The 25,297-nt window shown below is 42.8% G+C and overlaps 2 protein-coding genes across 10 annotated transcripts in view; both read left to right on the top strand.

Annotated features, from left to right (window-relative positions):
- CRAMP1 (cramped chromatin regulator 1) overlaps positions 1-4,560 on the top strand; it is a 46,392-nt gene extending 41,832 nt beyond the window's left edge. For all 5 annotated transcript variants that reach the window (XM_014890213.2, XM_088174694.1, XM_088174693.1 and 2 more), the window contains one exon: positions 368-4,560. In XM_014890213.2, coding sequence (XP_014745699.1) covers positions 368-532 — 165 coding nt within the window. In that variant the 3' untranslated portion in view covers positions 533-4,560. The remainder of the gene's footprint in view (positions 1-367) is intronic.
- Positions 4,561-8,249: 3,689 nt separating this feature from the next.
- JPT2 (Jupiter microtubule associated homolog 2) overlaps positions 8,250-25,297 on the top strand; it is a 29,683-nt gene continuing 12,635 nt past the window's right edge. For 3 of the 5 annotated variants that reach the window (XR_015807285.1, XR_015807286.1, XR_015807287.1), the window contains exons 1-5: positions 8,250-8,393; positions 16,518-16,663; positions 17,113-17,255; positions 19,490-19,535; positions 20,281-20,510. Coding sequence is in view for 2 of the 5 variants with exons in the window: in XM_088174720.1 (XP_088030846.1) it covers positions 8,350-8,393; positions 16,518-16,663; positions 17,113-17,255; positions 19,490-19,535; positions 20,281-20,459 (558 nt within the window). In the remaining 3 variants the exon portion in view is untranslated. Of the gene's footprint in view, positions 8,394-15,803; positions 15,854-16,517; positions 16,664-17,112; positions 17,256-19,489; positions 19,536-20,280; positions 22,606-25,297 lie in introns of those variants that run through there. The other 2 variants (XM_088174720.1, XM_088174722.1) reach the window with 2 other exon arrangements.

Below are 25,297 nucleotides of genomic sequence, written 5' to 3' on the forward strand. Positions count from 1 at the left end.
CTCTAACTCGGGTCAAGTGAGATAAAGTGTCTCTTTCATATGAGGAGAGGCTGGGAATGAAGCTGAGGGGAGCCAGACTCTTCTCAGGACAAGAGGCTGCAAGCAAAATTTGAAACACATTAAATTCCACCTGAAGACAAGAGATCTATTTTGAGGTAATCAGGCATGGAAACAGGGTACCCAGAGAGTTTTGGAATGTCTGTGTATGGGCATAATTCAGCACCTACCCAACAAGGTTCAGGGCAGCTGACCCTGCACAAATGAGATGGTTGGATAAAATGCTTTCAAGATGTCCCTTCCAGCTTCAGTTACTTCGTGAAATTGTCACTGACATGTAGCTCATCACTTCTCTCCTTGTCTCTTTCAGGTGGTGGATTCCCAGCTGGCTTGCATGATGAATGAGAACAGCATAGATTACATATCTCGGTTTAATGACCTTGCCCAGGAGCTGTCAATACCTGAGCCGACTCGCAGGGAGATCCTGTTCGATGGAGGAGGTGGTGGTCCCCCGACTGGGGATCTGTCACAGTAAGGGAATGACCAGCAGGCTGGTGCAGACTATTCAGCTAAGTTGGATCTTGCAGAGCTGGAACTTGATGAGGGCAGCAGCTGAGGCTGAGTTATCCCTGTTCTGAGTGCTTTTTTCTAACAGAGAAGCATTGATTTCAAAGGTCTTAAGAAGAACTTGCAAGTCTTGGAATGTGCAATATGCTGGCAACAACAGAACATGGAATAACATTACAGGAGACAAGTGTGTCCCTGTATTAGTGATGTAAGATTGCAGGTTTGTGGGACAGTCCTGGATTTGTACTTTGGAATCACCTAAACAAGCAGCTCAAGTAGGGATGGGATTGCCACAAGCTCCTGTATATGAATTATTATTTGCGTAATGATCAAAACGCCATGCTTTTGGATCCACGTGAAAGTTGTGGAGGATGAAGGTGGGTAGGGGAACCATTGTGTATATTGACACGTCCTAGTTGGCAGTCTTCTTACATTCAATCAAACTGAAGTTCTTGCACTCTGTCCAGGGCACTGCCACTCCTCGATGCTGTCTTCTTACAGACCACTCTGTTCCTTTGGCTCTTTGATCATTCCAGCAGGGCTCACACCTAGTTGCTTGTTTGGTAGGGGAGCTCTGATCTGCCCTCCTCCCATGCTGCTTGGATCCCCTGCTTTTAAACCCCATCACATCACAATCATCATCATCACTCTGACTGCACTCATATTCCTAATCTTTGAGATTCTTCAGCACATTGCACAGTTCACCCTGTGAGTGGGAGAGTGCTTTATTGCTCGCCATGAAGAGCAATTGCTTTTTAGGTCTGGAAACATGGCCAAAGAGCTTACACTAGGAAAGCTGTGTCATAATTATGTCTTGGCTTTGCTAGAAACATGTAAATATTGTCGTCTTCACAAAACCTGAGGATTTACCTGGGAGAGGAAATAGGAAAGAATATTGTCATGTGTAGGAACAAATACTAGGTTAGTGCTAAAACAGTTGAGATCAGTTTCATATCATGAAGAGAAGTGTCAAGTCCTAGCTTAATCCTTTAGTCCTTCCCTACTTCCTCTTTGTTCTGTGAACTCCGGGTGCTCTGTAGCACCTCAGCATCATTCTTCATTACAGTCACTCCGAGGCATGAGTGAGTCTGGCACTCCCTCTCTGAAATCCCTGTGCATTTAATGTTGTGTTTTACTGTAGGAAAAACCCAGATACTGATTCCAGTGGGTTCAACAGGATAGCAAGTTAATAGTAAATCGACAGTCAATTTCTGGGGAGCTGATTGTCCGTCAATTCTAGCTTTTTAACTCAGGAGACTTTTCTTATTCCCTTTCCTTTTCTTTCTTCTTTCTTCTTTCTTTTACTATCCTGAGTAAGAATACCCATGTTTTGCCCCTTTTGTAAGCACTTGTCTGCTTCTCCAGTTAGAGGATGTCCCTTAGCTGGTGTGAGTAGCTGAACATTTTCAAGGGGCTGCTACTATATATCTGTATTAATAATGAATAAACAAACCTTCTCCATTCCGTAGGCTGTTATCATGGGTTCATTTCCCAACTTGCACTGTACTTGGTGGATGTAGTTCTGCCTGCCTTTAGCTACTTGTACAAGGCATTTCTTTGACTGGGAGTCTCCTGTAACTTGCTCACAATGGACTGACTCTGCTGTTCGCCCTTCACCCTGCTTTAGGCAGATGATTTTTAGCTGCTACGGAGTTGGCCTTGTGTTTTCTGTCGTTAGGAGAAAATTGAACAAATTTTCTGATGCACACAGAGCCTTATTTGAGAATTTTGACAGAATTATCAGGTAATCACATAAACCTGTAATAGAAAAGGTTGGAGGCTGTCACAGAAATGAATGCTGGGGCCTTTTTTGTTCTGAGCATTCCCCCTTGGTATGGAGAGGAGACCTATTAATCTGAAGAGTCAAGACCACTAAAACTTTTCAGTTTTACTTAGACTTTAACTGTGTTTGTTTTGGACTTTGTCAGATTGTTCCTCTTGGTTTTGGGTTCCTCCATTACTAATGCTGATTATTCTATATGCTATGTCTCCAAAAATCCTTCAGAAGGCACCTACTATGGCTGTGGATTACAGAACGTGCAGGAGGAAATGTGTTACATTCTTATCAAGTGCTGTCTGAAAAGAAATCTGAACTGTCATTCTTAAACTTCTAAATATTGCAAGAGTAATGTGGGGGTCTCCAGTGTATTTGGAACTTGACAAACTTTTCATCTTCCCCATTGATGCCAGTAAGACAATGGATATAACACTGGGTTTGACTCTGAAGTTGCCTAGAATAATGGCCAGTGTTGCTGCACCTGCCACAAGAGTGGAGAGCAGAGCACTTCATCCTGATCCATGAAGTTTTTTTGCCCGCAATACAAGGAACTTTCAGCTGCCCTTCTTTAGACCATCCAGGGGGAAGGACACAACTGCAGAATGTAGGCAGCACAAATGGCTATTTTTGATGATGCCATGACATCAGAAAATTTCTAAAACTCAGAACCTTTGCAAGTGGGCTTGAACCACTCAGTAATAATGGAGTATAAATTACAGAAATCAGTTCAGCACTCAGAATGTTACGGTTAGAAATGTGTTTGGCATCAACCCCTTAAAAGTTGGCATTATGAAGCAGAATTTGATTTCAGAAATGCAACGCATTGCAAACTGCTTTTTAAGAATAAAGCCCTTTGAGGACAAGGGAAGACATTAAGAATAATTAAGGTCATTGTGGTAATTCTGAATTGATGCAGTATTTGTTACCCTTACTATGTGAAAGGCCATTTTAACACATCTTAAATCGGAGCAGCTCTAGGTTTTAGGTGACTGTGCTTTACAATAGTAATCATCTGTTTGTGCCTGATATTGCTAAGGAGGTGGTATATACACACACGTGCATGTGTGTGCGTGGGCAGGGGGGTGGTAATACTCAAAACTTGTTCAGTTTTAATTATTTCAGCTTCCCCAACAGCAGTAACAAAGTCTGTATGAGGGACAATGTCAGGCTAAGCAGACATCCAAGCAAGTGACACTGAAATGCACACAGTATCATTTCTGACATAGAAGTGACTTCATTAGGTTAGTACTTTCCCGGAGCACTATGAAGTGTTGGAGAGGACTAAGGGACACTAACAGCCTCCAGGTCTGGGATTAACTGTTCTAGGCTTTTCCCTCTCAGTGACCATAAGGCAGTTCTCAGTAGTTGACAAGGTAAATGGTAGAAGTTTCAGAGTCTCTTCACCATGTGCTGGGTGCAGAGCAGTACCATAGCCCAAGGCTGGATCCACCCAGGTGTGTGTGGAGACACTGACAGAGATCTGTGCAGGGTGTTGCATCCTGATCATAATCCGTTTTATCCTGTATCACTAAATCTGCAAAGCATAGGAATAGTAATTGTTTTTCATACAGCATTGTTAAGCCTTTTTTTGACACCTCCTATATTTCTAAATTGAATTAAATGGCTTGATTCAAATCTAACCTATAAAGACAGCTCATTTACTAACAGCAGATCCCAGAGTGGAAATTCAGTTGCATTTTGTTTTCTACACTCAAACTTCAGATGCATTTATAAGGAAAGTACTGCACTTTTTTTTAACCTTTTCAAACCTTTGAATCTGTTAATTTCACAGCAGTTTGTAAATGTTAACTAAATGAAACCTTGGCAAGCACTATGGCAATAAGTTATCATTAATTATGAAACATGGTAACTGCTTTAGAGCTTATGGTTCTGGCAGCAAAATTTAATGCTGTTTCTTTTAATAATAGTTAAGCCATATCATCTAAGGTTTCTGGCTTGTTTGAGATGTGAATTTGTTTTATAGATTATAAATATACCTATATAGTGTATGTATAAAGCAAAATGTCTGTCCTTACTGATTATTTTTTGTACCATACTGTAAATTATATTATTTATTCTTTACCAATTTTGGAAAAAGGTGTTTTGGTTATTTAATATAATATACAAAAGCTGTTAAACTTCTTCTGTTTAAATTTCCAATTCAACTTGTAAAGCTGTTTTTATTCTTGTGCATAAATACATACTAATACTTGGTCTAACTTGTGTCCAGTGTATTCCTTAGTATTCATGTCCTCTCAAATTTTTTCATTTAAGCTTTATTTACATGATCATGGCCTTGTAGGGGTGGAGGTTAAGATTCGTCCATAAGGCCAAGCCTTTCAAAGTGATTTGATTGCAGTGAAATCAGTCACCTAAATCCCACTGGCATCTCCCATTCCAAAATTTTAATGATTCTCACCATGATCAGAGAAAATTTTGGTAGGGTTGTTTTTGCTTTATAGCTTCCGTTCTCAGTAGTGCCTGCTCATGGTGAGTTTCAAAAATGTGGCAAACCAGAGGGCTGGCTATTGTGAATGGTATGTCTGAGGCCATGGGCATCCGTAACAAGGGGGAGAAAGAATAACAAGAAAACCACCACAAAAAAAGTCCCAACCACCACCAACAAGAGGGTACGATAAAAATGGTAGTGTATATCTTAGGGGTTTGGTTTTTTTTTTCCATTCACAGCTTCAAATAAGCAGAAACTCAGCTCTGGAGGTTGTATTCAGGCTATCATGTTTTATACAGCCACTACCAGAAACAACTTTTCACCCCAGGACATTCAAGAACAGGAAGCCCTGATAGGATGGCATTGTCTGTCTTCAGAGCTTTCCAAGATAAAACTAATTGAAGCCCATAAAAAGGTGGGCTGACCCTGCACACTCAGCTTTGGGCGAGTTAGGCTCGAGGCCTGAAGTTCCTGTGATCTACGTCAGTAATGAACTCTTTTTTGTATACTTTCAGCATTTTGGTCTCTTATACAAAAAGGCAGCTTTAATGTTGCACTGAGAAAGTGCAAGTGTGTAATTGGTAAGAAATAGATAAGAATGTTCTAAAAAGCTCAACATAAGTTTTAATAGTAACATTTTGATACTTCCCACCCTAAAAGTGCATACTCATCTCTCCCACCTGTTTACTGAGAAAATAGGGCTATTACCAAGTTTGAGCTCTTCTGTGCAGCTTCTCCCCTCTACAGGCTGTGAGCCTTTGTCAGCATAAAGGATCTTTAAATCTTTTCCACATTCTGTAAAACTGCTACTGAATCTTCTCTCACAAATTAGCTAATTTTGCCCTTAATGACCAAAATATAAGACTGTAAAAACAGAAGGAATGAGTCTGAAAAATTATTAGAAAAACAAGATACTGCAGTGATAGTACATATTTTAATGCTTGTTGGCTTTATTTTATTCACGGTTTCTAGTCCTTCAAAAGAAGCAGTATGCTGCTAAATTTATGACTTTTTTACTTCTTGACATACAGAAAACTGTAGAGCTGTGAAATAAAACCTTCAGCTGAAAATGTTAGCTTGTAATGTTACAGTCAATGAAAAATGGTTAGAAAGGCCATGCAAATGCTGGCTATACCATCTCCTCCCAGTGCTTCCTCAGGCAGCCAACAGCTTTCATGTGGTAGTCATCCCATGCTTCAGCTGCAGAGCTGTGAGCAAATCATGGACACATGCCAGGAAGCAGGGTGGATCACACCAGCCAGATTCTGCTCAACACTGTGCTGGCCAACCCTTGTGCACACTGACAAACTCAGGTGAGGCATAGGGGCCCAACACGCAACAACCACAGAATTTATCAGTTTGGAAGGGACCACAGTGGGTCATCTGATCCCATTTCCCTGCTCAAGCAGGATCATGCCAGAACACATGGCATAGGGCTGTGTCCAGATGGTTCTGGAATATCTCCAGCAAGGGAGACTCCACACCCTCTTTAGGCAGCCTGTTCAAATGCTCAGTCACTGCACAGTGAAGTTCTTCCTCATGTTTGGATGGAACTACCTCAGCATCAGTTGCTGCCTCTTGTTCTACTGGCTGACACCAGACAGACGAGCTTGGTCCATCCTCTTGATACCCATCCTTTAGATATTTATACATCTTAATGAGGTCCCCTCTCAGCCATCTCTTCTCAAGGTTGAACAGGTCCAACTCCATCAGCCTTTCCTCATAAGAGAGATTCTCCAGACCCTTGACCAACTTAGTAGCACTCAGATAGAACTACTCCAAGAGCTCCATGTCTCTCTTGTACTGTGAGGCCCAGATGTGTAAACAATGCTCCAAATGTGGCTTCATCAGGGCTGAGTTGAGGGGCAGGATCACCTCCCTCGACCTGCTGGCAATACTCTTTCTAAGGCCCAGACGTTGCCTTTCTCGGCCCCAAGGCACACAGCTGGTCAGGGACATATAGCTATGCACCAGGACACCCAGGTCCTACCCTGCAGCACTGCTGTCCAGCAGGCTGGCTCCCAGCCTATACCGGTGACCAAGGCTGTCCCTCCACAGGTGCAGGATTTGCATTTCCCCTTGTTGAATTTCAAAAGTTTCTCCTCTATCCATCTCCCAAAGCTGTTGAAGTCCCTCTGAGTTATCAGCAACTCCTCTGAGTTTTGTATCAGCACTGAACTTGCTGAGCAGGCATCTGCTCTTTCATCCAATCATTGATGAACAAGTTACACAACACTGAGCCCAACAGAGAACATTATGTCTAGTATGACAGATCTCCAACTTTACTCTGTACTACTGATCACAAGACTTTTTGGACCTGCCACTCAGGCAGTTCTCAGTCCATCCCACCATCACACTCATCCAACTCACTTATTCTTGAGTTTGCCTATGAGGATATTGTGAGGGAAAAGTGAGGTGGGCAAACAAGAATTTTGCTTGCTTCCCCGAGTATGGACTGCTCTCTACTTGCTTCTCACTTCACAGCTGGTACCTGCTCTTTGCTGGTGGATGGATACAGGATCTCCTTTCTGTTGGCTTCCTGTCTTAGGGAAGCCAGAGCATAGTCGCACCAGTCAATGTCCGTCTCTGATTTTCTAATACCTCTCAGCCTTCCTAGTTTGTTTTGTAGCTCTACTACCAGGCTGGGCAGGTCATCCATCTGGTTATATCTGATGCAGCAGTCCTTCGGTGGTCCAGTCCACTGACTGACTCAGACATTAGCTACAGCCGGAAGCCTGGGTCGGCTACATTAGGTTTTTGCATGTTATTTTGGGACTTCAGTCTGAGTCACCGCATCTTTTTTGGTGAGTTTAGAGGACTCAGTTCCCTGCTGAGTGGGCACCACATATTTGAGTTCTCTCAGCAACTGTAACGACCAGAAAGTGAACAAACTGCCTGCGCTGCAGCGCCCTTCCCGCTCTATATCCTATTTACTCGCCCAGGTCGCCCGCGCTCCCTGGAGCCGCTTAAAAATCTCCGGCGGTACCCCAGGCAACGCTCCCTCCGCGCCTGAGGGGCTGCCAAGGGCTGCAGGCGGGGCTCGGGGCTGCTGCTCGGGTATCCTGGAACTCGGAAATGCTGTGGAGGGCAGCAGGTTACGAAGTCCTCCCTGAGGTTATTCCGTACACTGATCTTCCTCCTGTTTGCTTCTTTGCATCGCCATGTCGAGGTGAAACCCTCACATAAGGTCCCGACTGCAAGGTCGAGCCTCGTATCGGACGCTTCTCCACCAGTACACCTTCCTCGCCCCGTCGCTTTAAATGCCCCCCCCGCTGCCCCGCCCATCCTCCAGCCAATGGCTGTGCAGTTTCCTCTGACTGACGGGCAAAACAACCAATGGAAGCCATCCAGGATGAGCGCCGACGCGGGTCGTTTTAAGCTTCCCTCCCTCTGCAAGGCTGGCCGAACAGGCGGGATCTCGAGTGGGAGGATTGTGTTCGATAAGCTGCTCGTCATGATAGGCAGCCAAATAGGCCAACGGCTGGGCAAGGTGGGGCGGCCGGCTCTCCCTTCGGCGCGCTTGGAGCGCGCCTGTGGAGCTGAGTTTCTGAGTGCCACCATGTTCCAGGGTGCTGAGGCCGAGTCGGCCAAGCCTAACTCCAGGTGGGGTGGCGTGGGACGCTCGCGGTTCGGGGAAAGAGTCGTGTGGTGGCGCGGAGTCCTCGGCGGGGCGTTTTCCGGGCGCGGGGGGGTGCGGACTCCGGATGAGCGCCGTGAGGGGGATAGGAGGGCGGGTCGGGAATGGTAGGCTCTGGCCGAGGAGATGGGGTCTCCCCTGAGGGGCCCCTCCACAGCGGCGGGCGGAAGCGCAGCCCCATACCTCCCGTACCGCCGGATAGAAGTCAGCGCGTGGCTGGTGCGTTCGCCGTGCCTCGATTTACTTGACCTGTGCCCCTGGGGCTGGGCAGGGAGTGGCCGCACTGCGGTCCCGTCGGTGCTGCCTCAGGCTGAGGCCACGCTTGGGGCATACATGGAGAGCCTCAGGGCTGGGCACGGTACCCGTGAGTGCCGCGCCCGGCGCGACCGCGGAGCTCCTGTAGGGATTCCGGCGCGGGGAGAAGGGCCCGGCGCTGGGGAGCACCTTTACTCGCCATGTTTCTAGTCACGGGGAGCGAGGGGCCCCAGCTATTCTGTGCGAAGCTGTGAGGGGGAGGATTCAGCACAAACGCCTGCAAGAAGCAGACGTCGGCTTGTTTTCGCCCTACGAAGTGAAGTATATTGCTTTGTTTGGAGGGGAGCAGATACCCTGAATACCGCAGGGCGTGAGTGCGGTGGTGAATCTATCTGGAAGGCTGTTTCGTGCGGGAAGGAAGAAGGGTTTCGAAAGTGTCTAAGAATGCCTTAAGTTTTCCCTCATTCCAGTCGCTCCAATCTGTGAGCTGGTTTGAGAAGACTTTTGAGGGTGCTCTGTCCTTGGTGATGTCTCTGAGAAGTGTCTGTTCTCATAATAATTTTGAAACCACGTTTAACGCATAAATTGGCCTTTCTGGGCAGACCACTGCAACGTGTTGGTTAACAGCGAGCAAAGGTGGCCTTACAGCTTGTTCCCCGTTGCCGTGTTGGGGTGTGTTGGTGATGCCTAAGAGCAGGCTGGAGCCACTCACAGCCCTGTACCAGTTCCCGTGGCAGCACCGCAGGAACTTCCTTCAGCGGGTTTGGAGCGTGGTCTCTGAGGCGTTTACTATATAGACTCATGGCCTGTGCCATCAAGGGCAAAAGTACGTAGTTTAAAGACGCAGCTTATTCTGTTCATTCCCTGAACAAAACTTTGTTTAGTGAGAATGCAAATCTTTTTGCAGTTCTTGGTATGTAGAAGTTCCTCTAATTAAAACTAAGCCTAATTCCAAACCCCTGCGGCAGCCAACACCAGCTGTGGAAGTGGGGGGAAAAAAAGTCTTCCTAATATGAAACTCTTGGCTAGAAAATTATAAACAAGTATTTGCATTTTGAAAACTTCATAATGCAGGGGTATTACTGTTAGAAATAAATTATGCTAAGAAGGTTTTAAGTGTAAGTTTTCACTTAGTTGTCCAGTGAAGTGTGTTTCTAGTGATCCTGTAAATGTGTACAGTGATTGAGCAACTAGTTTGCTGAATTAGCTGCCTAGTTTTATTTTATTAAACTTCAACAATGACACTTTGTATTTTTATTTTGAAAAAGTAAAATTCCCTTAACACACGGAACTGCATGTCTAAGAGCTTCTAAAAGCAAAGCAGGACAGTTGTATCATTCTGCTGTTGTGCGCTATAAAGATGCATTGTATTAACATACTCTCGATTCGTCCTCTGTATGAGCAGTTTCACAACTACTGCAGAGAGCTGACTGGTAAATTTAACCATCTTGGAAATGGAACTCATGTTCCTCTATGTGATAGGTTGACTTAGGAAGAAGAAACTCAGAGAGAGGTTTTCTCTAAGAGAATTTCCTCTGTGGGGGTTGTGGCACCTGCAACAGCCAATTAGAGAAAGTTAGTTTGCTCCGTGTACACACATTTTGAAGGAGGTAATCCGGAACTGAGTCTCTTTGTCTTTCCGGCGGCTGAGCAGGTAACATCAACCCGAGCTTCCCCCTCCCCCATGCGGGGGGGGGAAGGCTCAGGGGGCCGCTTGGGCCCCGTTTGCCAAGAAGGGGACCCGATGGCCGGGGGGAGAAAAGGTTGTGTGATAAAACCTTCACGGCTTCCTCCTCCACGAGCCTGCTGCTCTGGCGTGGGGGGGAGGCCGGCTCTTGCTGCCGTCGGACGGGCCGGGCCTGCCCGGGTGGCCATGAGCAGTGTGGGGCTGCAGCCCAGCCCCAGAAAGGCTGATTAACACCTCAGCCGCCCTCCCCAGCACGGCCTGAGCCTGGCCCAACTCTTGTAGTTGTGTTAAACTTTAACTCTTTAGTGCTCACATAAGATTTGCAAAGCCTCCAGCCTTTCCTTTGAATATGAAAGGGAATAAGAAGATTTCTGAAGTCAGTGACGTAAGAGCTAAGTTTTTAAGATGGAAGGAGAATGAGAAGATGCTGAAATGGCTGAAAAATCTTTTTGTAAAATTGTAGGGATGAACTAATGTACTGAATATTCCTATAAACCATGGAAAGAGACATGGGAGGATGGAAATGGTCCATTTAAGAGATGATTTGACTAAAGAGCACCTGTGTTGAGAATTTCTGCCCTGAGAAAAGAAAGGGATTTGGGTTTTCTGAAGATGAAGCCTGAGCAGAGAGAAAGGAGACAATCTTTGCTGTCGAACATTTCATTCTTAAAAGTAATACCCCATGAGACAGACATGGCCCACATCTACAACTTTGGGACGGCTGTAGAGTTGGGAGGAGCATCACAGTTGCAGGTTCCCAGACGGATGCAAATCGTGAAAGATAAAACCACAAGAGACCTGTCTTTTTCCTTCTTGTGGAAGAAATCCCTACAACTTCAACAAGAAGAGGCTTCTCTCTCCAGAAGTGAACTGAGAAAGACTAAACTGGGGACTGACCGAAGTATTTGTTATATGTTTGTTTTGTTGTTATGAAGATTGGGAGAGTGAGGGAAGGAGTGATCTGAAAATCTTATTCTGAATTCTTTTCCTTTCTCTTTGTTTGTGTAGTTAATAAATTTTCTTTTATACTCTCTCAAGTTTTAGGCCTGCCTTGCTCTTTTGCTCCTGGTTCTGTCTCACAACAGAAAAAATAAGTTTATTTAAATTGGCAACTCAAAACAGAGACATTAATTTGGTGCATTGGCCGGGAAATCAAAATTAAACCAAGACACTCTACTCCCATTGGGGCCACTGCGGAATATCTTGGAGCTTTTAGATCGAGAGCATGGCTGCACAACACAGCTTGCTGTTTGTATGTGAGTGAGCTGTTTGATGAGCCATGAGTCTCTATTGATCTCACAGCAGGAGCACCCCACGACCTCTGGTCTTGCTTTAGATCCTGCGGTTCCAAACCTCAACACTTGCTTTCTGCTAGGTTCTTATGTATAATGCAGCTCTTATCTACTATATTAGAAAAGTGGTAAAACTTCAATGTTTAACTTTCAGGCAGGATTTAAAAAATATTAAAATGAAGAGGGAGTTTGAAGTAATGGATAAGCCTTCCATAGGTTGGCTGAAAGGCTTAATGAGAAAAGGGCATTCAAATTCAGGTGTGTTAGAATGTAGGGGATAAAAAAAAGATCAGAAGAACTAATTAAAATTCTTCAAATCTGCCAGAAGAGAACATAGCAATTAGCAGGGCCTTCTAAACTTGCAGAATAGGGCTCTTGATTTAGCTGTTTTAGAGTTCACAAACTTCTGGTCTGCTGGAGGGGAGGGAGAGAAAGGCAGATTTAGATTTTGTAGAAGACAAAGGGTTGGGTTTTTTTTATTTGAAAGAATAAAACAACACCTTCCCAAAGGAAGACCCAACGGACTTGGCTACAAGAAACAAAAATATCTCTGTATAAACTGGCCTAATACTGATGTAAACTAAAATGACTATGAAGTATAAACTAAAGTTACCATACAGTATATGTTAAATTTCTGTGTACTCTGTTGAAGCAGCTCATCTTGGCTTGCTGAGTTTAGCATGCTGTTTTCCTTTGGAAGGATTACAGGTGAAATCTGCCTTTCTTACTTGATATGGAGGCCTGCATGTCTCACTACTCTAGAACTGAGTGAGTACATGGTAGTACAGGGAGGCCAGCAGTGCTCTAGAGGCTACACAGCAAGAAAATAGCTTTGCAGTCTCCCACGTATTTGGTTGGAGGGAACGAGTGAAAAGCCCTGTCTTCTTTGTTGTTGGCATCAGCTGACAGACTTCGTTGCTGTATTTCAAGGTTATTTTTGGTTATTTTGGTAATTCTTGAGAATGACTTAGTTATCTGACTTTGTATTAGTTTGAATTTTATTAACCTGGTATCACTGCCATTTGAAAGTTTATGTAATGCTTGGAAGGTTCCCAGCATTTTGAAGTTCTTGAAATTGAGGTAAATCCATTTTGTGTATGTAGAGTCAAGACGTTATTTTGCGTGATGCTGGCAGAAAAGGTGATTTCCACATTGTAAGCACCACCAGTGATGGCTCTGGTTAATTTGTTCAACAGTAGGGTTTTCTATATATACTAAGTTGATAATAAGAGGGCAGGATAAGATTAATCACTGTTGAATTCATTTTGAATTATCTTGAATTATTACTGAATTATCAAGACTTTTAATCTTAACATGGATTTTCTCTAGAATTTATTTCTGCAATAGCTCTTAAAACCCATTGCAGGAATGAGAAGTAATTTGATTCTTATGACTGGCTATTTTTCTTAAACAAAAAAAATTCTGAATGTAGTCGTTTTATTATTCCCTCGTATGCTTATATGCATGTGTTAAGCAAACAGCATGGTAAATTGAATTAATCTGGGGTGTAAGAAATTCCAGCTGTATAAACAGCTTTTTACTTCCTTTCAGTCTCTTGGTTGATATACTTAGTGTAGTTGGAATGCAACAAAGACTAAATGTAGTTTAAAAATAGCTGAAAAGAACAGGTAAAGTCAAAAATAATTTAAATTATGTGAGAGGAATCCATTTTAACAGAAACCCCTTCCCAAACGACTTTTTTAGAGTAGAGTTCCCTTTTCCTTCAGTCTCCCCGCTTTTAATATTTAAACTGCCTCGTGCTTTCTGGACCGTTGTGAATTATTTAAATACATAATTTACCTATACAATATTGCTTTAAATCTTCTAAAATATGTGGAGAGCACAGAGGCTAGTTGGATCTGTAGTCCGTTGGACACTAAATTGTAAATTAATAAACTTTGTGTGATCTAACCTGTGCTTTGGACAAGGAGTTGTCTACTGAAATTCTAGTTACTAGTTAAGCTAAAGGCATTTATTAAATCCGTAATCATGCTAAAGATTAAAATATTGAAATTGGCCTGCAAAGACAGTTCCTCTGAGGCTAGTACTGTTTATATAAACTATTCCCAGACTAAAAGAGGAACTTCTTTCTCCTTCCCAAAAGGCCTAAATCTGCTTTCTGCATCTTGAGATCTGAAATGCACACAAAGCTCATTTTCTGACATAGCAGCCAACTATCTCTACTTTTGTGAAATTAAATCTTAAAGTGGAGTAGATTTGGCACCAAGAGGAATCTCACTTTATGCTCGATGTAGCTCATCTGTAATGACGTGCTGCTGTTACAGGGCTAGGGAGAGGAGGGGTTGTAATAATCCACTGACATTTGAATTGTGTTCAGGTAGAGTGGGATCAGTATCTTGCAATTTATAACTGTTCTCTTGGTTTAAAAGCAAAGGTTACTGTAGTTTCCAGATCCAGGGTTCAGATTAGAAGTTGTATAGTTGAGCTACTCCCTTTTTTCAGCTGCTAAGACTGTGGGTAGATGTAACTGTAAAAATTATTTTTGATACAGAAGCCCAGAATCATTAAGGTTGGAAAAGTCCTCTGAGATCATGGAGTTCAACCTTTGACTGCTTGTCAACCAAACCAGAGCATTAAGTGCTATGTTCAGTCATTTTTGAACACCTCCGGGGATGATGACTCTGCGACTGCCCTGGGCAGCCCATTCCAATGTTTAACAACCCTTCTTGTGAAGAAATTCCTCCTGATGTCCAGTGTACCCTCCCCTGGCACAACTTGAGGCTGTTTCCTCTTGTCCTTCCTCCTGATGTCCAGTGTACCCTCCCCTGGCACAACTTGAGGCTGTTTCCTCTTGTCCTGTTCCTTGTTCCCTGGGAGCAGAGCCTGACCCCCACCTGACTGCCCCTCCTGTCAGGGAGTTGTGCAGAGCCAGAAGGTTCCCCCTGAGCTGAGCCTCCTTTTCTTCAGGCTGAGCCTCCCCAGCTACTCCCTCAGCTACTCCTCATGACCCTTCCCCAGCTCCATACTCTTCTATGGATATGCTCCAGCCACTTAAACTCTTCCTTATCGTGAGGTGTTGGAGTCAGTAAGTCAGGAGTCTTTCTGAATTCTTCAGAGAGAAATCAGAGTGCAGGGATTGAATTAAAGCCTTTAGATGGATTGAAGTATGTTAAGCCACTCACACATAAAGTAGAAGTTTAAGTTTTAGTATAAGCAAGTAAGTAAGTAAGTAAAATGGGTTTTAAGTGCTTTAAAAGTAAAAGGTCTTAGATGCCAGTGTAGAAGTTCAAGTTCTAGTAAAGGTTGAAAAATACAGTGTTAGATACTTAGGGGTTCTGTGGAGGCTCCAAGAACATAGTTTTAGATATAATAAAGCTATAGTAAGAATATTGCTTACATTTTTCAGATGGAACAAGATAGACCATATGCTTAGTTTATATGTAGCCTGGTGTGCTAAAAAACTAGAATTCTAGTAGGTTAAGAAGTAGTGGTCTGAGTTTGTGCTTTAGCTTGTTAGGAAGTTTCTATATAAGAACATGCGTTTGGGAGAGCTGGTGCTTTTTGCCATTGCTTTTGCTTTGCTTTGCTTTTGTTCCTGCTCTCTCGCTGCCATCATCAACACCCAAAGAAGATAAGAGTTGCCCAGCTTCACTGGCCCTGCTGAGACCACCAGGAGCAGCTTCTGTTTCTACTTGGGACTTTGTACCAAAACTTAGCATGAACTTTGCTGTCTGTGACTTTTGCTTTTGGGACTGATGTGCTTTTGCAATAAACAACTTTATAGCAGCTAGTAGCTGCTTGGCTCATTAAAGAAGACAACCTGACAAGTTGGTGCCGAGAGCTAACACAACAGTGAGGGGCCCAAAAATGCCCCCACAATTTGAGGTGCCTCACTAGTGCACAGCAGAGGTTACTGTCCTGGTCCTGGTGGCAACATTGGTCCTGGTACAGGCCAGGATGTCACTGGCCTTCTTGCCCACCTGGATACACCCAGCTCATGTTCAGCCACTGTCAAACAGCACCCCCAGGTCCTTTTTTTTGCTGAACTACTTTTCAGCCTACTTAGGTATTCATCTCTTTCCTGTGCTTTTTCTGTTAATTTTCCAATTAATTCCACTGATTCTACTCTCAAGTAGTAGTTTGATTGTTTTGGGGGCAGGACCTGTAGTCTGTTGAACAAGACCTAGGCATTAAATATGGAATTACTACTGAAGGACAAGCATGACTTTCAGTAAGTTTTCAAGAATTCACATGATTTCTGTCATAAGCTCCAATTTTTCTATAGATCCACTTGATATCCTCTGGTGCAAAGCTTCAGTTTTAATGGATTTGCAGCTTGACTGCTAAAGAATTGGCTTTTTGGTATTCTGTCTCTTCATTCTAAACTACAGCAGCTATTATGATAACTGATGGTTGAGACTAGCAATTTTTTTAGTAGTTGTGAAATGTCTGCTTTTATTTAAAAGTCAGTGGGTTTGAATTGTATCACAGATTCAAAGTTGGTATGTGCAGTTTAGCAGAAATTCTGATTCTGTAATGATTATTTCTAAAGTCCTAACCAACATATGCCTTGTCTTAATCTCTGTTCTTTCTGGAACACCACAGATAGTGTAGCCATTTCTGTAGATGGCAGTGTTTGGATCATTCCATGTAATCATAGATACCTTAATAATGAAGTTGACAGACCAGGAGATTGGCAATACTTGTGCTGAACTTAAGAATATTAAAACAGCTCTTGAAAAGTAGTTACTTCATGGATATAGCAAAATTACCTAAAGTAAATTAAAATCAAGATAATTATATACAAGGAGAGAATGGGAAGGGGACACCAAATATGTTGAATGCTATAAATTTTAAATGAACTTTCATATCTTGTTTCTCCTTCTGTGATATAGGGTATTGAAGCCCCCAGGAGGAGATTCTAGCAATCTCTTTGGGAGTACAGAAGTGTCTTCTTCAAGCAGGCCACACCGGATGGCATCCAGTATCTTTGGAGCATCAGAACAACCTCAGAACATTCCAAAAAGAACAAACCCTCCAGGTAAAAGCTGCCCCCTCTTTCTGTGTGACTTGGCTCTGAATTGCAGCATAGAATGGTTTTGTGTTCCTAAACTAGAATGCTGGGATTGGTCTTTTTATGTTGCATTTTTATATACTGACTAGGTTTGAACAACAAGTAATTTCAGACTTCTGAATATTTGAATATTTCAGTGATCTGTATGTTTACAGACTTTTAGCACATCATTCAAGTCTTAATTCTTTCCAAATTGAGGTTCTAAGAAATGATGAAAGGGAGCTTCTGTTGTAGAGCTGTATCAGCAGTTAGCTCAGTTTGAGACCTGCAGCTGAATTGTAACAAAGGATTTAAACTAGGCAAATGCAACAAAATCCCTAGAGAGCAGGGTTGTAGAAGTCCTTGAATTATATATGTATATTTTTAATATAGTGTGATAAAACTAATCTAGAAAAAAAGTCTAAACTGCCTTGCAGGAGGAAAAGAAAGTGGCATTTTTGAGGACTCTAGTTCTGCTCAGCCTCGTCCACGCATGAATCCGCCTGGTGGGAAGACAAGCGATATCTTTGGGTCTCCTGTCTCTCCTAGCATTGTGCGAGCACACCCGAACAAACCCAAGGTATTTGTACATCTGTTGCTGTCAGATCAAGGACCCAGCAGCTCCAGGGTCCTGTCGTGCTCTGTCACATGCCTGTGCTCTCCTTAAGAACAGAACTGAATGTGCATGGAGTGACTTCGAGTTAGACAGTTACTCCCAAAGTTTCTTTGATAGCTTGCTATTTTGGGTGTATCAGATCTCTGCAGTTTGTTGTAAAAGTATTAAATTAGACTGTGCTGTCAAAAAAAAAAAAAAAAAGATAAAAAGTCTTTGATTTTTTTGTAAGTGAGGTATAGCTGGAGCTCTTGACAGAGCCAAGACGCATTTTAACTGGATAGGAAGGAGATATTTCTCCTTATTCTAAAGTTTGGCAGATATGATCTTGATGCAGACTTGGGAAGTTGGTGAGCTACAGTCATAAACCTTTGTGAGACCTGGCTGTGTACTTCACCTCTCTTAAATACGTGTATCTACAGTCACTTTGAAAGCACATTAGGCTTAAGTGATCAACAGTGAAAAAGTGAACTTGGGATCAGTGGTGTCAGGCCCAGCAGGTACTTGATTTGTGCAAGATGGGCAAAAGTATCTCTTAGTATAGTATTACAATTGTTACACATAGGTTATACATTTGCGTTTTGTTCTCAAAACTGGGATGTGTAATAGTTGCTTGTAGTTATGACCACATCTGGGTTTGGAAAAAGAGTACCTTACCAGTTATTGTATTTAAGTGCCTTATATGAAGATTTACAACCCGCTGCCTTACTCTAAGTAAATACCAATAAATGAGTAGCTATTACAGTGATAATGTTTCAGCATGTCAAATAGCATGGAAATTTAACATTCTATGAAACTGATGTGGTTTAAGAATGATATTCCCCAGTTTAGTGTTCCCACTGAAACACTCCAAAACATGCCCCACTCACACTCTCCTCCCCTTCCCCTTGCAGCTGGGGAGGGAAATTGGAGGTAAAAGGTAAAAATCACAGACAAGAACAATTTACTGGAAATAGCAATGAGATAAGAAAAGAACAATAACATCAACAAAATTAATAACAGAGTGTACAAGAGGATGAACAGTTCAAACGTGAGTGCTCACCATGCTCAGCCACCACCGCTGACCAGATGGGACCTTTTCCCCCCAAACCCTGCACATGATGTGGTATAAAATAAGCTCCAGGTCATGGCTATGCCGTCCCCCTGGCTACTGCAACAATTAACCCCATTACTGGCTGGAACCAGGACAGAAATTGTCATTGTACTGAAAACAGTTTAGTTTTTCCCAGAAGCTTAGGAAGATAGGATCAGTACAATTTAACTTTCTTGCCTTTGTTTTTTTCCACTTAAATTTAAGGTGTTGGTAGAGTGCTTTCTTTTTATGCATGTTCTGAGTAGTATCTGGGGCCATATGAAAGGACAAGGAGGAAGAATAAGATTGGGAGCTAGGTTTTGGCAGGAGTAGTGCTGTTGGTGTAGGAGAGGACTTTGCCTTGTTTCTCTGTAGCCCTTTATTGGGATGGTTGCTCTTTCTTTTTAGTTACTTTTTTAGAAATGTGACTTTAATTCCCATGAATTCCTGACTAAATAGAGGACATCGTTGTGGAAATTCTTATGTCATTAATTAGAACATTGGAACTGTGGGAGATACTGAGATGGAAAGAAGACTGCATACTTACAAAAACTACTGCAAGTTGAATTTCATGGGTGGGAAAACACACTTCTCTGAAGTGTGGCTGTGTATTTCCAACAGTCAATTCAGATTGTTGGGGAAATGGTCTTTAATGTTTTCACTGTTGGGATACTTGCTGAAGACAGGAATTGCTGCATAAAAATAGGGCTTCTTCAAGGGCTGCCTGTGTTATAATGTGGACCAGCTTCTGCATGATAGCAGGTGCTTGACAGGAGTGGTAATTCCTGACCTTAAAATCAATGAATCCTTAAGGTTGGAGAAGGCCTCTAAAATTTGAGTCTGGCAGTTTACTGCACTGCTGTGCTTACCATTTTGATGATCTAATGTAACCTCTTTATCCATGTTTCAATGAATTGTCTGAGATATGCACCTTGCCATAATGAAGATTTGTGCCCCTGCATTTGGGGTTCTGTAGAAGTGGAGGGGATGAAGGACTGCGCACATCTTGCTTTTATTTGATCAGTGATCTATAAACTTAGAAATGAAGCAAAACTTTCAGAAGGATTTTGTGACAGGCTTGCTGTTTGAGAATAATAATACACTAAGATAGTTTTTGATTTCTTTGCAGGATCACATTGTTTTGAAAGAAGAGGAAATACCAAAGAATCTAGAAGGTCAGCAAGAGAAATTATTTTCTTTGTTCTCTTTGGGAAGATAAGCTATGAGGAAATTTATTGTGCTTCTCCTTAAACGCTAGCCTTAGTCTCAGGTTTTTAGGATAATATGACTGAAAAGTTTAGTCAGAAATCTAATCACTTGTCTCAGGGAAATAGTTCTCTTCCTCTTACTGAGGAGAACACAGGCGTGAGTCATGATACTCTGTCTGTGTGTTTAGACTTTGCTTGATACCACGGATGTATATACAGATATGCATGGAATCTGTATGTGACAAAACATCTCTTAAGATAAGGAAGAAGTTTACCTCTTCCTCTCTTGCCATTTCCTTCAAATGGCTAATTCTGGCCTTCTGTAGTTGTAAATAATAAACAGCTGACTGACAAAATATATTATTGCTCTGTTAAAGAATGATGGAAACCCTGCTTTCAAGCTCACTATGAAAGGATCGATTGTACATTGTCTCTCTTAAATGACTGCAACTGTCAAAATAATTCTGAAGGTATATTGCTCAGTCTTCATATCCTTGTTGGAAAGATTGCTGAAGGAAGAAAGGAATTGTTGTGAAAAGTGAAATTCTTTTCTTAGCATGTTTCCTTCAGGAAAAATGAATAGGTAATGAGAGACCTTGGTGTGCTGTGGATGGGAGATGTGGGAAATAATGCAGCTGACAGAAGATGAGGCACTTTATGCACGACAGAATAGTGAGTTATCTGATGATCTAATCTGTTTTCTTTAATGCAGAAAATATCAAACCACACCTGGAAGATGGAGGCAAGAAAAAAGCTCTGGGCAAAGAGGAGCAATGCAAGGAGCCAGAACCCAAGATAGACAATCATGAACCCCGACTAGGGCCAAGGCCACGCTCACACAACAAAGTCCTCAATCCACCAGGGGGGAAATCCAGCATTGCATTCTATTAGTGTCATCATGACACTGTCACTAATGGAGAAACTCTTGTCTGTGGTGGCGAGGTCAGTTTATACACTATTGCTTGTGAATAGATTCTTAGGCAGATGGATGAGGGTTACGTTAGAGTGTGTAGGAAGGATAATCTGGTGATTTGGGGAGGAAGGGCTGGGGAGGGAATGGGTTCCTTGTGGAAGATATGAGTATTGGCCTGCCTGGGTGGATGGCAGAGTTGGATGTTAGTGCAACTTTGTGAAAAATCAGTGCTACTTAGTGGTGAGTTCCTCAGACTGTTAGGTTCTTAGCTAGTTTATGGCTCAGGATGCTCTTGTGGAATCAAGCTTATCCATACAGTCAACATGTTAAACATTGTGAATGGGGAGGGGCCTGGAAGTCACACCTGAAGATTCTGATGTACAGCAGGTAGGCTGGGCTTTCCCCTGGACAATGGGATGCAGCTTCACAGTGTGAGCTGACTTGCAGTCATGTGAGTATAAACAAGTTCCACTGGAACAAGTACTGCTGCCATGGTTAAGAGTGTCTTCAGTCATTGCTTCTTTTTCTCCTTTCTTGCTTGCGGCACTTGATTGCTAATACAAGGACAAAAACCATCACATGTTTGTAAAGATTGTGGTCTTCTCCTCCCCAGGTATTCAGGATGCCTTTAGTAATTTGCTGATTACTGTGACTTGCTCTTCACATGTGGCAGTCCAATATGCTGTTTCATGTAGGTGCTTCTAGTTAAGTGCTTGTATATTTTCCTGTAAAGATGTGGGTGCAAACAATAGCTTTTTGGTACTCTTTGAACAGAGGCAACTTGGAAGTATACAGTTACCGTGGAAAATATGCTGAGGTGTCAGCCTGGTCACTCTGGCCCAGCCTGTGTAGAAAGGGCTTAGTTTCAGCAAAGGTTTTCATTTGGCTCTCCGTGGAAACCAGGACTGTTCTCCTGTCTCCACCACAGTGAATTTCCTGTTGGTACTGTCTGTGCTGAGTCTGTTAGTGAATTCTCCTGTCTGTCATCAGCCTTACCTTGGTCTCAGATTTTTATTGGTAAGGTTGGGAGAACTATGTGAGTTCTCCCCAGTCTAGAGCTGTAGTTGATTTTGCTGTAGATTACCTTAGCTGGAAAAACAAAGCCAGCACAAACAGAAGGTTTGTATTATAAAATCAATCGTAAATCATGTTTGGAAGATGTGCATGTTTTGCACAGATGGTTTTGGGGGAGGGTTTGTTCTGTGAATCGATTTTATGATCATATCCAGAGCTTGAATGTTAACTCTAGGTGCTTACTGTTAAATATATTGAATACTGACCTTTTAAATCTGACATATCAAAACAGGAGTAGTTCAGGTACACCAAAGAACAAGTGGCCTTATTGTGTATATCCACGGTTGTTCTAGCCCACATTCCCTGGGACCTGCTGCCATTGAGACACAGTGCTGGGCCAGGTGCTAAACCTCTCTGTGATTATAATGCTTCCTAGGCCAGTTACCTTGTGTCAGCAGCGGTGGGTGACTGCTTTAAGACTTAGTTGCCTTTTCAAATAGTGAAACATATGGAGTAGTGCTAGGATAGAAATAGCTATGGAAAGTAGGGATTTAAATGCCTTTGTACCTTTCAGATTGGTTTGGAGCTGCCTGTTAATTTCCGCCCAGGAAAACAAGGCAGTACTTGAAACTGCAACTCTGGAATGAACTTATATATGTTACTTCCAAACGTGTTTTTCTTACCAGCTCTTCCTGAGCTCTCCAGCCTGTGGCTCTCCAGCCTCTGGCTGAGTTTCAGACACATTAGCCATTTCAGTTCCTTGTTCCAGTACTTGACAGGAAGCTGTCATGTAGAAAAGACAACCAGAGGCTGCTTCCTACATTGCAGGCTCTGATGTAGTTGATGCTATCTGCAATGCAAAGCATTTGGCATCTTTTAGTACATGATGTGCATTGGCTTCAGTGCCTGTCTTTTAAAGAGCAACTTCTGACTAGGCCTTAAATTAGTTAAACTATGTCAATTTTCTTGCATTTCTTTCTTTGGAATCTAAACAATGTTTTCAACTTATCAAGTAAGATTGATCTGAGCATTTCTCTGGGACATAAGGGGATTGGAAATCAAATGACAGAACATGTAGTTATCAATAAACTTCTGTATTTTGTTACTTCATTGTGTGCTGTAGATGCCTGCTTTTATAAATTGGTCAGTACTCTATTTCACCATAGATACATTAGTAAATTTTATGGTCTGAAATGGGAAAAATTGCACATGTATTTTCAGGCCTTCTGTACGTGAGATTGTGCTCAGGAGCTGTGACATCCTGCCCAAGGCTGCCTGTGATACCTCTTATCCCTGGGGAGGGGTAGGACACTAGCAAGAGCTTAACTTAATGCCTTTTTGTGGGCAACATTCCATGATGTTCTGTACCACACTGGGATTCTGTTGTGATCTTCAGCAATATTGTAAATAGAATTAAATACTCAAATATTTTAAATATTCAAGGCTATGTGTAGAAAAACATAGAAATTCCCTCTGAGCAGGGGATATTCTTTATGTGGAGAAGGCATGCCCTCACTTATGTGTTTCTAGTGAGTGCATAAAACACCCTTCATGTGCCTGACTGCCTTGGCTGACAGAGGAAGGAACTGCAGCTAATGACACTGCAGTTCTGGATGAGCTGGACACAGTGGCCTCTCAGCCAGGATGTTGTGTGTCTACAGCATTGATCTCTGAACTTCCAGGCTGTGATGCTCAGAGCCTCTCAGCCAGCCCTCACTCCTAACAGTGACTTCTGTGTTTGGCCACTTACAGTTCAGAACTCTCCTCTGAAGCATGTACAGTTTGGGTGGAATCTGCATAGTGTGGGACTGTGGCAATGTCCTTGAGAGTTAGCACATTAGCAATGAAGAACTGTCTTTCCTTTGAGCTGTAGCCAACAGTAGACTGTAGTATAGCTCCACTTTGCAACTCTGTATGTTACCTCATTGTTTTCCCCAAAACTGCTGGTTTGTAGCTAAATGCTTGGGATAGAATGTTAACTGAGTTGCTGTTTCAGTCTGGGAAGGAAACTGATGGTGTCCATAGTGAGCTTAGCCTAGGAAGTGGTTAAAGGAGAACTTGCACGGTTTCATGACTCATGTGTGGTTCTACGCATATCTGCTACTTAGTCCCTAAACATGTCACTGTCTCTGTCCCGTACAAGACCTCACGGCTCTAGTGGACAGCCCAGCTGCAGTGTGTCATCCCTCCTGATCTCCATGTGTGCCAGTTAACCCAGATCATGCATGTTTTTCCCTGTGAAGACTGCTGGCTACTATGCAAAACCTTTTAAGCAAGCACTGTGTGATACTGTCCATCTGTTGCATCACTGCATCACACCCTGCATTGCACTCTCAATGAGGAAGATTAATGTCCTCTCTTGTTAGTGTTTTAAGCAATGTAAGTTTTTTGAGTTATTTATACAGGCTAATCAGAGTTGGAATATCCAAAGTATATTCTTGGGGGTTGTCTAGTGAGAGAAGATATGTAGTAATGTGTTGAGACAGTCACTTAAGCACTAAATGAGTAACTACTGTAGTATGTTCCATGGAAGGTTGTTAAGAGTTGCTTATGTCCAATATGATCACACAGGTGTGTGGATGTTCACGTGTCTTGACTACCTGGGTTATTGTGTGGTGGAGCTGGCCACCCAGCGATTTGTCCAAGCCCCTGATGTGTCTGTTGTTAAATTTCATCTTGAAGCTCTGCTGAAACCGTGTGTCGCTTCCCTTTGGAAAAGGTCATGGATTAAATGTTGAATTTTCCATTGTTTCTTAAGGAGCAAAGTTACAGCATCCCGGCTGGGGGGAGACTTGGTCACATGTAAGCTGTTTCTGACATTACTGGTTATCAGCTATGCAAGAAGTGGATTGGGTAATAACAATTCATTGCTGGCAAAAAACTGATACCCAGAAGTCTCCCAGCAGGCTAAGCTGGCTGCCTAGGCCATGCTGAGTCACCACTCCTCTGAACAAAGTTGGTGAGGGAGAAGAGGCAGATTTAAATTATTGGGCTAAATTAGCAGCCCTAATTATTTTTGTAGTTCTATCTTGCTTCTGGGAATGATGACAGTCTCATCTTGAATTGGTTTTCCCTTTCTTTCAAGTTCCTTATATTGCTAGCAGGACAACCTCTTCTTCCTCAAGCTGGTCAAAATACTCTCCACAGCAGCAAGAATGGAGGAATTTGCTTTACTCATCAGACTCTCTAGCTCCAGCTGCCTTCTAATTGTGGTGTCTTACCCACTGCATTCTTCCTCCTACATACTCAGATATAGTAGCTGTGCTGCCTTTGGCCTCTCCATGATGCCCCCTCAGCTGTTTGCTTGGGTGTGTGCTGTGTGCCACTTAAGCGAAAACCACAGACCGCTCTATGTCCAGGTGTATCAGAAGCGCAAGGGCCTGTTGCAGTAACAGGACCTTAACATTATGCCAGGTTCTTCATGAAGTTCATAAAGATGATGGCTTTTTCTCCACTGTCTCCTCCCACAGACTTACATAAATGTGTGCTCTACTGTGTCTGTTTTATGTTCTGGCTGCTGGGAGCATGCATCTGGGCATGAAGGGCAACAGAAGTCCAACTCAGTGTGAACTGCCTGAACTGAAGTCCACTTTCAGGCTTCAGTTTGTGTTTTACAAGTCTCAGTCCTCTGTGTCTTTGGCAAGAGGAATGTTCTGCCAGAGGATATGTGCAACTTAAATGTTAAGGGCCAAGTTGTCTAAGGCTGGGGACAGTGTAAGAGGTAGGGGTTTCAGTTATCCATAATCGTGATCAGTGCAACACCACAAAAGTTAAACAAAAAAAAACCCTGATTGTTTCTTCC

The sequence above is a fragment of the Sturnus vulgaris genome, chromosome 16 (genome assembly GCF_052056855.1).
Source record: "Sturnus vulgaris isolate bStuVul1 chromosome 16, bStuVul1.hap1, whole genome shotgun sequence".
In the NCBI taxonomy this organism is placed as follows: domain Eukaryota; kingdom Metazoa; phylum Chordata; class Aves; order Passeriformes; family Sturnidae; genus Sturnus; species Sturnus vulgaris.